The sequence below is a fragment of the Hyposmocoma kahamanoa genome, unplaced genomic scaffold (assembly GCF_003589595.1).
Source record: "Hyposmocoma kahamanoa isolate Upper Pololo Valley unplaced genomic scaffold, ASM358959v1 119857, whole genome shotgun sequence".
Lineage (NCBI taxonomy): Eukaryota > Metazoa > Arthropoda > Insecta > Lepidoptera > Cosmopterigidae > Hyposmocoma > Hyposmocoma kahamanoa.
Genome location: NW_020653414.1, coordinates 1 through 12,596, shown reverse-complemented (window position 1 = coordinate 12,596; position 12,596 = coordinate 1). Strand labels below are relative to the sequence as shown.

Below are 12,596 nucleotides of genomic sequence, written 5' to 3'. Positions count from 1 at the left end.
AGTAAAAAGTATTGAATCTAGAAATTGACGTGTCATATAAATAAGAAGTATAAAATATTTAAAAAAAATGCAAAACTATTGAAACAAATTTTAGGAATATTTAAATTTAAATTAATTTACAATTATGAAAATTGGTGAAAACATATAGCTAACTGTTCAGATAACAAATGGAAGGTTTCTCAATGCCCGATTGGTATTATTTTTGATTTGTTAGTAAGCAATTAACTGGATAGATGTCACTTGATGAATTTATTCAAGAAACTAAGGGTCGTATTCTAGAACTCTACTCAATGCTCAAGTCAGGTTTTGAGTATGGTTTAAAGCACTCGAAATCATACTCAAGTAACTGCCATTAGGGTCGTATTTCCAGTGCTTGTGTTTCCAGTGCAATCCTGACTCGAGCATTGAGTAGAGTTCTAGAATACGACCCTAAGTAACTTTTTATCTCTGACTTTTTATTTAAAAAAGTAACTGAGTTCAGCTTCTTTGCGATTTTATAATTATGTTATTGTATGTATAATCCTTAGACGATGGAAAAAAAAATAAAAGGTATAATCACCGCCTGAGCAAGAGCAATAACCTTGACAAGAATGTATTAGCTGCCATCTGTTGGCCTTTTTCGAATAGTAGTACAATCGCATCGCGTATTTACCTTTTTTACCTACGTACTATTCATCTCTACATTGTGTATCTATTCATCAGCGTTAAGAATCAAATTAAGCGTACGAGTGTCCTATGACAAATTTATTTATTTAAAATAATAATAAATATTACACAATCATTATCACGTGCATATTACAATAAATAGATACTTATTATAATATCGATTTTGCATATATATTGTAGATACTAAGCATTGTGCAAAATCGATTAAGTATCAAAAGAGATTTAAATCTGAAATTAGTGCCTTTCCCGATATTTCGGTTTTTATAAATGGCAACACTGAAGTCGTAATTTAATTTGTTATGTTGGCTGAATTGAATGTTGAAGGAAAGTGATTCCTATCTGTAGTGATTCCACCAGCATTCCAAAGAGAATTTAAGCACTACGTTTACAGCATTCATTCGCCAAGCAGACTATTTAACTTATTCATTTGAGTGAGTGTCCTGAGTGTATGAATTTGCTTGTGAATTTTACTCTCAGTTACCGGTTTTTATTAAGCTCTAGCAAAACGTTTCCAAAATGGTCGCAATTGCGGCGTTTTTATTACAACTTGTTTATTTTAGTTGAAAGTAAAGCGTCAAATTTGAAAATGTCGTCAGCAGAACCTTCGCAAAATAAAACATGGGAGTTATCTCTTTACGAGCTCCACAGGACTCCACAAGAAGTAATTACTGACGCCACAGAAATAGCGGTGTCCCCACGAAGCTTACATAGCGAGTTAATGTGCCCAATATGTTTGGACATGCTGAAGAAGACAATGACGACAAAGGAATGCCTTCACAGGTTCTGCTCGGATTGTATCATAACCGCTTTACGGTCTGGTAACAAGGAGTGTCCTACTTGTCGTAAGAAGCTTGTATCAAAAAGGTCACTACGTCCAGACCCAAATTTCGATTTGCTTATATCGAAGATATACCCCAGCAGGGACGAGTATGAAGCTCATCAGGAGCGCGTATTGGCTAAATTAAACATGTCACATTCTCAAGCTTCCTTGGTAAACTCGATAACAGAAGGTATTAAGTTACAATCACAGAATAGGCCTCAAAGGTCTAGAAAAACCCTTGATGAGGGTACCCCCTCTAATTCTGGTAGTGCTGAACAGGGCAGCAGCTCATCAGCAGTTAGAGAGGGGGTATCAAGTAACCCGACTCCTCCTGGTCAGTCCACATCAAACCCTGCATCTGTGAGGAGCACGCCATCACCCGTGCCCTCTAATTTGAGCTCAATATCGAAAAACACAAGCACCACAAAGAGAGCTAAGTCTATATTGACTTCAGAGAGAAGTGAAGAGAGTGAATCTAGTGATGGACGGTAAGTTCGTTTTTTTTAGACTAGTGTGTATTTTGGCATACTTATTACACGTAAATGGTAAATAATAAAATAACTGTATATTTCTTTTTTTAATGCTGGTTTCAATGTCATTTTGTAGAAATACTTTAAAAATATCTGAATGTAATTTAAAATAGTATTTTGATTGCTATTGTTGGGAAGTGCCTTAGAGTGAATCTGCTGCTCTGGTACTCGCAGTACAGTTAATTCTCTAAATTTGAGACCAGGCAATTGGTGTTGTTGTCTGGCACAATGATGACTTTTTTCAACCTTGCATTTGTTAAGAACATTAATTTTAATACATAATAATATAAACTTGAAAAATAATAACTTAAACTTGTAAAGAGCATTTGTATAAAACATTCGTTTTACAATTTTCAGGACTGAGGGTGAGAACTCAATGGATACAGAAGGCGAGGGAGAACCACTGAACCCTAACGAAATAGAGCTGGTGTTCAAGCCACATCCAACTGAGATGACTGGGGACAACCAGCTTATGAGAGCTCTGAGGGACAGCTCTGTCAGATACTTGAAAACTACTGCTAATGCTTCTGGTAGGGATTTTAACAAAACTGGACACTAACACTCTCAGAGTCGTCAGGACTTGAGTATTGCAGTGAGCACTGAAAATCATACTCAAGTCGTGTTTCCAGTGCTCGAAATTATACTCAAGTCTGCTGAAATCCTGACTTGAGCATTGAGTAGAGTTCTGGAATACGACCCTTAGTGCCTTGTGGGCAACTAAATCAAAAAACAAACAAAAACACTACTGCAGCAGGCCACTATGTACCTTCTAATTTTAACCAGCAAGCCACATGGGCCGCTGGCAGCCCACAATAACCCAAGTGCAGCAGACCATGCCAGACCACCACCATGGATTTTCGAATTTTACCCAGCAGGCTATGTGGGCGGCCGGCCGTCCACAAAAATCAAAGTGCTGCAGGCCACCATGTATTTTCCTGCTGGTAATGTTTGAAGGTGACCCACTGGCAGCCTGCTACAAAAGTTAGTAAAGTGCAGGTGTGGTGTGCTGTGAAAAAAAATTTGTGTACCGCCCACCACTGCTGCACACTGCTGCCTCAGAAAAATAGTTTATTCTATAGTGCTGATAGTGTTAATTAATGTACCATGTGTGTTAGATTGAGTGTGTACCTTTATATATTTCTTCAGTATATTCAAGAATCACAAGTTTGTAAGTAAGACAATAGCTCCGCTCTCCAGATACCTGTTTTTCCTACAATCTTCTCTTTTTCCATCTAGTGTGTGTAACGCCATGTTTCCAAATTAAAAATTTCAAAACTGAATAATTTACTGTCTTTTGAAAATTTTTTTGTGAATTGGGATTTTAATAGCACTTGAAATTTGATTCAAACAATGTGTGTTCCAGTGGACCATCTTAGCAAATACTTGGCAATGCGGCTCACTCTTGACCTTGATGCAGAGTTGCCAGAAGCATATCGCCTGCTCAACTTCTGTATCTACGTGGCACCCTCACCAGGACAATTTGTGCCTCTGGCTGGCTCACAGACACTCAGACAAATCAATGATAGATTCTGGAAGGTATACTGTTTGCAAGTAGCTTTTCTTTTATTCTTAAAGTTAGAAATAACAACTCTTCCGATGTAAAGATTCTATGAATGAAATTAGTTGATAGCTTTCTTATGCTTAAATAAGAAAGTTCTAAAATCATAGACGTAATTTGTATTTTATGTCTTTATGACTATTTAGTTTTTATTGTTGCTTAGCAAACAACACTGCTCAAGTAATTTGAAGTCATTTTAAAGGACAGTACAAAAACTGCACTAATATTATTGCATACAAGATTTTCTAATCTATTCTTGATAATAAGTGCTGTATTTATGGACACATAATGTAAAATTGAATTTTTATTGGTATTCACGTTTCACTTGGACTGGATGTTACTTAACATTCAAAAGCAAAAACCGCCATTTTTCGACTTGAGCGGTGTTGTTTGCTAGCGTCAAAAGCACTTTCATACCAAGCGCACAAATTTTATTTCTTACTACACTTCCACCAGCCTAAAATGTACAGAAATGTATTTGTGTTGAACTGCGATTGTCCAACCATACAAAACTGACAAGAATTATGTTTGTTATGTTTCCTCCATACAATAGTGAATTTAGGAGATTGTTTAATTCTTTTGTTCATTGGTCTCAAATATAAAAATTTTTACAGGTAAACAAACCACTGGAAATGTACTACTCGTGGAAGAAAACCTAGAAATAAATTACATTTTAGTTATGTCACATTGCATAGCTAAAATGTTGGAAATTGAAGTGATATAATATATTAGTGTTAAGTGATAAATATTTTATACTTCCGAGAAATGGACTCAATATGCAAATGTATAATGGAATTTTAAATAAGACATATAATGTGTATTGTAATTAATTTCTACTGAATTGATATAAAAAATATTTTTAAATTAATTTTAGGTACATTCAATACATAAGATAATGAATGAATTGAACATTTAAATCTTATTAGTCTACAACAAGACTTCTTATAATAAAATTGCAGATGAATTACTGGTCTCATTGAAATAGTATGTATCAAATTTTAATTAATAATCTACATTGAACTGTAAATTATTATAATCTTGTGCAATTATTTTATTAAACATTTCTAACAAAAAATCAGATTATGAATTTCAAAGTAAGTATGTAGTTTACTACCAAAATAATAATTCAAATTAAGCTAATCACAGTTTATTCATCACTCACACAGGCAGTTAATTACCTATTTAACATAACAACTAATGACAACAAAAATAAACTCAGTTTACATCAAACAAAGATTAAAAACGACATCAGATTCAGATTGTCACAGAATGTTTGAATTTTTATTTTCTCATATATATAATTCTTAATAAATATTTATTCTTATAGATATAATTATTAATAAATATGAAGCTGGTATTGAAGTAGTAGCTGTACTCTTAACATTTAAATGCTCCTTAGAGGGTGTACAACTTAGTCTGGCCAAGCAATAATTCAGACAATTTAAGGAGTTTTCAGCCCACAATGTTCATACTTTGTTTTAATATCAGTTCAAAGTTTTAATATCTCGTCACATGAGGTAATCTCTGGCGACACTTAGGTTTACAACTTGTACAAACATACTGTATGTAAAGATAAATACAAGATAAAACTAAATATAAATGTTTTACGCTTTGGTGCAGTCTATTCTTTATTGTTTTTTATGGTAAAAAAACAAATTCTTGTTTTTTCATTTACACAAGCACAAAAATCCCTCAACTTATTGAATTCTTATTTTAAGGCGCGAAATTTAAAAATGCATCCAAATCCAAGGCACAAGTCTTCTGAAGCGTAATTGGTAGATTTTTCTAATTACGACGTGGTACAAAATGTTTTCTAAATGCATCGTACTCTCGCCTAAGAATATGAGCAGATTCCACTTTCAATATTTTAAGAACTTCATCAATTTGATCTTTGCTGCTTCCTGGTTCCTGAGCTAAAGTGTCCAATCTTTCCATAGTAGCTAAGTCGAATTCGTCTATCCTTTCTGCTGCGGCCAGTAGTTTCTTTACCTCTCTATTGTAATTACGAGGTGAGCCACCTCCTGGACTACTTTTATGAGTTAGTAGCCTGTCAACACGCTCCCAAAAATCGAGTACTCTTCGACCAGCCCTCATTTTACAAGTATACATGTAATTCATAAACAAACTTCTCCCTCTTTCGTCGTTAAGGACATTTTCCACTTTGTCCGTATAGCGGTCGAAGTCGGCCTGTGAGACCTCACTGCAGTCGCAGGCGACAAAACAATTACTCATTTTATGTTTACTGTCACTTCATGACCTCTCCGATGTTTTCATGTTCCTTATCGATTTCACAAATTAATGAAGTTACAAAACGCTTCAAATGGTTATTGTTTTCCAAAAAAACTTGCACAAAATAGCTTAATTCGACAAAATGATCAACTGCAAAAATGAATCACCTTCCGAGTGAAAGAAGTGAGGTTAATTATAAAAATAGTTTACATCACAAACGGGTGAACCGAAATCGTGCGCGCGCGTATATAAACGACGACGTTGTGTGCGTAAATGAGAACTCGAGACTTCACGAAGTTCACTGTTTCGAGATCATTTGCTAATACGCATGCCCGAGTTTCTCCATAGTTCGAAACTCCCGCTAATGCATTGTATCCACTCTTTCACACCAAATTAGATAAATCAATCGAGTTATAAATAACTGACTTTTACAAAACGCAGGTAAACTTTTAACGGCGTGTAGAAGTATTGAGGTGAGAATGTGACTTGTATCTTAACCGCAAAGCATTATTACATCACGCCAGGTAAAAAAACGTGAACGACCTCGCTCGTAAAGAAATGACGCGATTCATTCATGGGAAATTCGAGGCGGAGCCGCATAACGAAACAATGGCCAAGATATCCGAGCCTCTTAAATTAAACCGGTTGCTATAAAAAATAAAATCGCTAACGCTACGAGTCAGCTGTTGGGTGTTTAAATAATACACGGTTCTTTAGTTCCGTGGCTTTGAAAAAGAAATGAACACGTAGAATTAAGTCGTTGCCAAGTTATTTATTAGGCACATTATAATCACCATTTAGCACTTAAAGATAAGAGCGAAGTCATACCGGTAGAACAATTGCAGACGCCATATTGGGTTGGATGGATGACGGTTCCAAAACAAGGGTGCTGTGGTTCTTTACAACTTCGTCAGATGGCGTCGCTATGAGTATGAATGGAGAGGCAAGGAGGACCAATCGAACAAAGAAATAGCTCACACTCTGTATAACAAGATCACCACTGCAAAATGACAACTTTTCAGAAGGAAAGTTTAAAAATTCTACGAAAGAAATTTATTTATTTATTTATGTCATTGTTTTTGTATAATTTTTATAATAATACTATAACCGTACTTTATTTGTAAGTCAATGCCGTACATAGTTATTTTTACTTGACATTGGCAAAATCATTGATTATTTCGATGGGGCCATAACATTTAAAAGAAGAAGAAGAAAGAAATTAGTCGATAACTTTTATGCACATGGTTATAAAATTTCACATGCATAATTAATTTATTAGTTTCATGTAGTTCGTATTATTTTTATGACTTTCTTGTGATAAAAGCACTTTTCACGTATTGTCACATGTGGCTATAATACGAGTACATTGAGAGTACGAACTGTAATCATACTGAACATATAAAATTTAATTAGTGATATGAGATTTATTTAAAAACTTACGTAGGTATTTCTTGAATGAAAGTAAACATTATAATCAGTGACCTTTTTTGTGGTCGTGAGACAAGCTGCTTCAAACGCTCACGGGTTGAATATGTTCTGTATGTTTTTTTGTGCATTTTGTTTTGAATAGTGTTTTTTCATACAGAATCATAGTGCTGACAGCGGAAAAAAGCCACGAGAAAATTCAAATAACTGATCAAACTGTGCAACTGGAAGTCGTATAAAATTCCAGCAATGATGACTTTAATAATTTTCATTAGAAATTTTGGTGTTATGGTTCCTATATTGCCATTAATAACTTTTTCAAAAAATTTTACATATAACTTGTAAAGGCAATGAATACTATGGAGTTTCCCACCATTCCATAGTCAGTATACACAACAATAGACACAAGCGCAGTTCTATTGATGTTTCTAAACTGTTGCCCCAACATTAGATGTGTCTACACTATCCTCAGTAAAAATGCCAATATGCTCAGTATTATATGTCATAAATTTTGTACATCGAGTATATAACCAGAAAATTTTGTACTACTATTTGTACTCCCCCAAGTGAAAGTACCGAATTAGTTGCCCTTTCGGTAGAGCGAATAACCGAATTGTCATGTGTAGAGTTAAGGGAATGTATTGTGGTTTGTGTACAACGACTTCCGTCCGGAAACTTCTCTGTATTTGAATCTCTATAAAAAAAAACTATTAAAAAAAAATCTATAACAATAATAAACACGACCATTACCAAGATCATAGGATGGTTAGAATCAAACAACCTTCAAGTGAACGTCTTTCAGTTCCACAACATACACGGAAGACCATTAAGGCTACATATAGCTCATAAAAATGTTACCATTAAGGAAGTGTCCACTACAAAGTTTCTGGGAATATTAGTAGACTCACATCTTTCATTGAAACCTCAAACAGAGGCGACTTGTAATAAGATCAGTAGATTTGTTTATGTATTGTATCGCTTGAGTAAACAATGTGATAAAAAGACCGCGCTAACGGCTTATCACGGCTACGTGTCTTCTGCTTTGAGTTATGGGGTTTTATTGTAGGGAATTGCATTGACTTGAGCCTTTGTACTATAGAAGAAATATGTGAGAATGATTTGCCAAGTCGAACCCTTCGAATCATGTAGACCTTTATACAAGCAGCTCAGGTTACTCACCCTACCTACCATGTACATTCTTGAGGTCTGTATGTTTGTCAAGTGAAATCTAACCATGTTCGAACAAAAATAGTAACTACACATATTTATTCAGGTTTCCAAATCGCTTGACTGGCGCTTCTAGTAAAACTACATGTTTCATGAGAAATAGTTATAAGAGTTGTAAATAACATTGTTTATTTTAATACCTGATTATGTAAAACAAATGCCTCAAAGGGAATTCAAAAATAATAGGTAAATAACAAAGTACTCAAAAACCGATCTCAAATGTACTTGGAATTACATCTATTTGCCACGTTTTATTGAAATCGGTTACCGGAAAGCGCGCAAACCCGGATTCACCGCCTAGTTCGCCACTATACGGGACTTAATAGAGGAGTTAAAAATCGGTGCTTGAGAGAAAAACGCCTTAAATTGGAGCATAGCAAAATTAACCATTAAAATAATTGCTACTTATACAATTTAGGCGCTATTTATAAAAATACGTCTTCATGCGTGAACATTCCGCCGGCGCGGCCGTTGAAAGCTTGCCTTTCAACCAGTAATACCTACTTGCTTCAGGAAATGGACACATTTTCGAAAAGGATGTTCTTACAATTCCTGTAAAAATTTTGATATCAGCCACCCTTTTTAAGGCCATCAGTGCCAGGAAACACGAATTGTAGCTCGACCCAATTTCCATTTTAACTGTGGTAGATTGTCCTCGTTTAGAACTACTAGAGGGTTCATCTTCAATGCGTTTTTACAAGTACGCCATTTAGTCCTCAGTTGAAGCTCTGAGACATCCTTTGCTCCATCTGCACCAAAAAGTTGCAATTTTTCTATTTGCTGGAAAAAATTCAAGCGATCGTTTGACACATCTTGATAATCCTGGCTTGGCAAGGAAGTGCGCGGTCTACCGATGATGAAATGTCCTGGTGTCAATGGCATTAGGTCTTCTGGATCGCTCGAGAGAGAGGTAAGTGGTCGTGGATTGAGGATTGCTTTAATTTGGTCCAGTGCTGCATAAAGCTCTTCAAAAATTAATACAATTACCCAACACTCTTTGTAAATGACATTTGGTCGACTTTACACCAGCGTCTCATAGAGCTCCGAAATGTGGTAATTAAGCTGGAATAAAACAGAAATTTATTTCTTCACTGGTGACCTCGGATGACAGTGAATCACAATTACCTACTTTTTAAAAAATTTGAAAGGTCGTTGTAAGCACCAACAAATGATAAACCATTGTCGGAATATATGGTTTTGTGTTTCCCTCTACGCACAATGAATCTGCGTATTGCTGATAAATAATTATTGCTCGTTAAGTCACCAAGCAGTTCAATGTGGATAGCTTATGTCGTGAAACATATAAAAAGGGCTATGTACACCTTCACCAGTCTACATCCACGACCTTGACGACTAGTAGTTAAGTTCACTTATTTTCTTGATTTGAAGCTTATAATGTCCTTGAATGCAGGTAAACAAAATCCGGCTTCGGTCTAGGACCATGTACGGGACTTAATACAGGAGATAATAAAAATCGGTTTTCACTGTAGTATACTGAGAGAGAGAAAACGCCTTTAATTGGACCTTAGCAAAATCAACTATTGAAACAATTGCTCCTTATAATCAAATTTGGCGCTTTTTATAAAAATGAGTCTTCATGCGTGAACAGCCACCCTTAGAGGTTGAATGTTTTCTTCAAAATTAAATGGAACCACTACTTACCTACCTGTAACTGTCTACCTTCCGGTACCGGTACCTTCTTTCCAACAAAAAAAGAATCGTCAAAATCGGTCCACAAATTCCGGAGTTATCGCGTAACATAAATACAAAAGAAAATAAACATTCAGTCCAATTGAGAACCTCCTCCTGTTTTAAACTCGGTTAAAAAGTAAAGTATAATTTGCGAAGATTTTAATGTTAACTTGTTAGAAAAGTCACAAATTAGTGTGAGGTTACTTTCTCTGTTCGAATCATTTGATATACATAACCACAGTGGTCTGTGTTCATAACCAATTTTTAGAACTTACTAGAATTACTGCCCGTTCAGCTACATGTATAGACAATTTTTTCTGCATCTTTGAAATAAGAGATAAACTAGTCATAAGTATCGAGTTCTTAGGTTTTAGCGATTGTTACACATAGGAAAAGAAAAAATATTTTTCCGGATTTAAATCGCGTAATTTGTTTTTCAAACAAGGTCTCTCTTATATTGGACAAACGAAGCGAAGTATTTGTACCCGCGTCAAAAAACCTAAAGCTGATGTCAAATACCGTCGCGTAAACAAGTCTGCGTCTGCGAGCATGTCATGGATAAACCTACACATTCAATGAAGTTTGACAAACCCCAGGTCCTTGCAAGAGAAGTCCGTTATCTGCCCAGGATACTGCGAGCGGCCATTGAAATATAAAAAACATCCTAATTTCAACAAGGAAGATGGTTTCTCCGTATCAACTGTTTGGGAACCTGTATTTCCTCTGATGATAAATCCCAAACAAACATTCTTATGTTTGTTTGGGATCCCAAACAAACATAAGACTGCAGCACTAAATAATATGCTTTAATTTATTCTAGTTTCTATTATTAATTAATAATAAATTGACTTAATAAAAATTCATTAAATAAAATAATTTGTAAAACGTAATGTAGCGTAAATTGGAATGTTCTTTGTAAAATTAAAAATAAAGTATTTATTTAATTTTCTAACTATAGTAAAAAAAATAGGGTGGTTTGCATTAATATTAGACATAACTGGTTGATGATAAATGTCTGATAATGTCTGATAATAAAATAAAGCCCACATGGAAATTGCTTAAACCGAGGAATAGGGAAAGTAAAATCACGGGACACACATTTTACATTGAAGATAGGTGAAAATACTCTAACAACTGACGAAAAAAGTTACTTAATGCTCTTCACAATAACCAGAAGAGCTACTTAAAAAATATGTACCCATGTGTGAAGAACAATTTCATTTTAAAGTTAAGATATACTAAAAACATTTAAAGTTTTAGAAATGAAAAATACTTGTGATTTGTGGGACATTTCAATCAAAATCATTAAGCATATCATAAATATTATAGCTCCAGTAAGTAGATGTATTTAATAGCTGTGTTGACACAAGTATATTTCCTGATCCCATGAAACTGTAAAGTCCTGCCACTATTTAAATCGAGTAGTAAAGATGACCCCAGTAATTATCGGCCCATCTCTGTTCTGCCAGAACTTAGCAAGATCTTTGAGAAAATTATTCTTGATTAGCTGAGTGTGCATTTTAGGAAATATCGCTTCCTCCATAAAGAACAATATGGTTTTACTAGGAGCCGGTCTACCACAGACGCTGAGATTGCGTTGTTAAAACATATTTATGAGGCTTGGGAGGATTCCATTGGTTTTTTTTTTCGCGACCTTTCCAAAGCTTTTGACTGTGAGTATCTCTCTTTTGTTGAAGCTTAAACACTATGGAACATGATAATGGTTTGAAATTGATTCGATAGTGTAGCGAATCGCTACAAATCTTTTTCTATATATTTTATAATACTAGTCTCTTTAAGTTTTAGTTTTCTATTTAAATTCTAAATTTAAATGTGTTTGTTTTTGGCGCCTTTTTCTTGACTTTAGCTAGTGTTATTCTGTTTTGCTTTGATAACGACAACTTGTTTTCAAAAATATAATATTAAACTGTAAGTACATTCTCTTGGCCTTGCTCACTCGTTTAGCACCCATCCCTTCACCCATTGATACAGTCCGCTACAGATAAGTATCTCAGTTCCAGAATTCAAAGAGTTAGTGTTAATGGAACCACATCGGGATCTACTGTACAAATGGGAGGACCGCAAGGGTTAATATCAGGCTCCTTTTTATTTTTAGTTTATGTGAACGACCTACCATTTTTTGTAGAAAACCGATGCAAAATAATATTTTTTTCAGATGACACTTCCTTAATTTTTAAGACTCGCTGAACAAAAAATGATTTTGACGACGCAAATATTAGAGTACTTACAGATCAAGAAACTGCTTGGCTAGTTTATTACAGCTATTTCTACAGCGTAACGTCATATACGGTATTCTACTGTGGAGGAAAGCGGCTGACATCGCGAAAAAGAGAGCTGTAAGGTCCATGTATAAAACGAGCCCTATATCCATATAGTGGGGTCGGGCTCGGCCTGCGGCGCGTGGTCGCTTTCAGATTACGGGGTGTGC

General features: G+C 35.1%; 1 protein-coding gene across 1 annotated transcript; it reads left to right on the top strand.

Moving 5' to 3' along the window:
• Positions 1-1,100: 1,100 nt before the first annotated feature.
• Positions 1,101-4,378, top strand: LOC113240082 (E3 ubiquitin-protein ligase RING1-like). Its single transcript, XM_026477292.1, has 4 exons — positions 1,101-1,974; positions 2,374-2,546; positions 3,380-3,552; positions 4,189-4,378. The coding sequence occupies exons 1-4, from the start codon at positions 1,115-1,117 to the stop codon at positions 4,231-4,233; spliced, it is 1,251 nt and encodes a 416-aa protein (XP_026333077.1). The 5' UTR covers positions 1,101-1,114; the 3' UTR covers positions 4,234-4,378.
• The last annotated feature ends 8,218 nt before the right edge of the window (positions 4,379-12,596 follow it).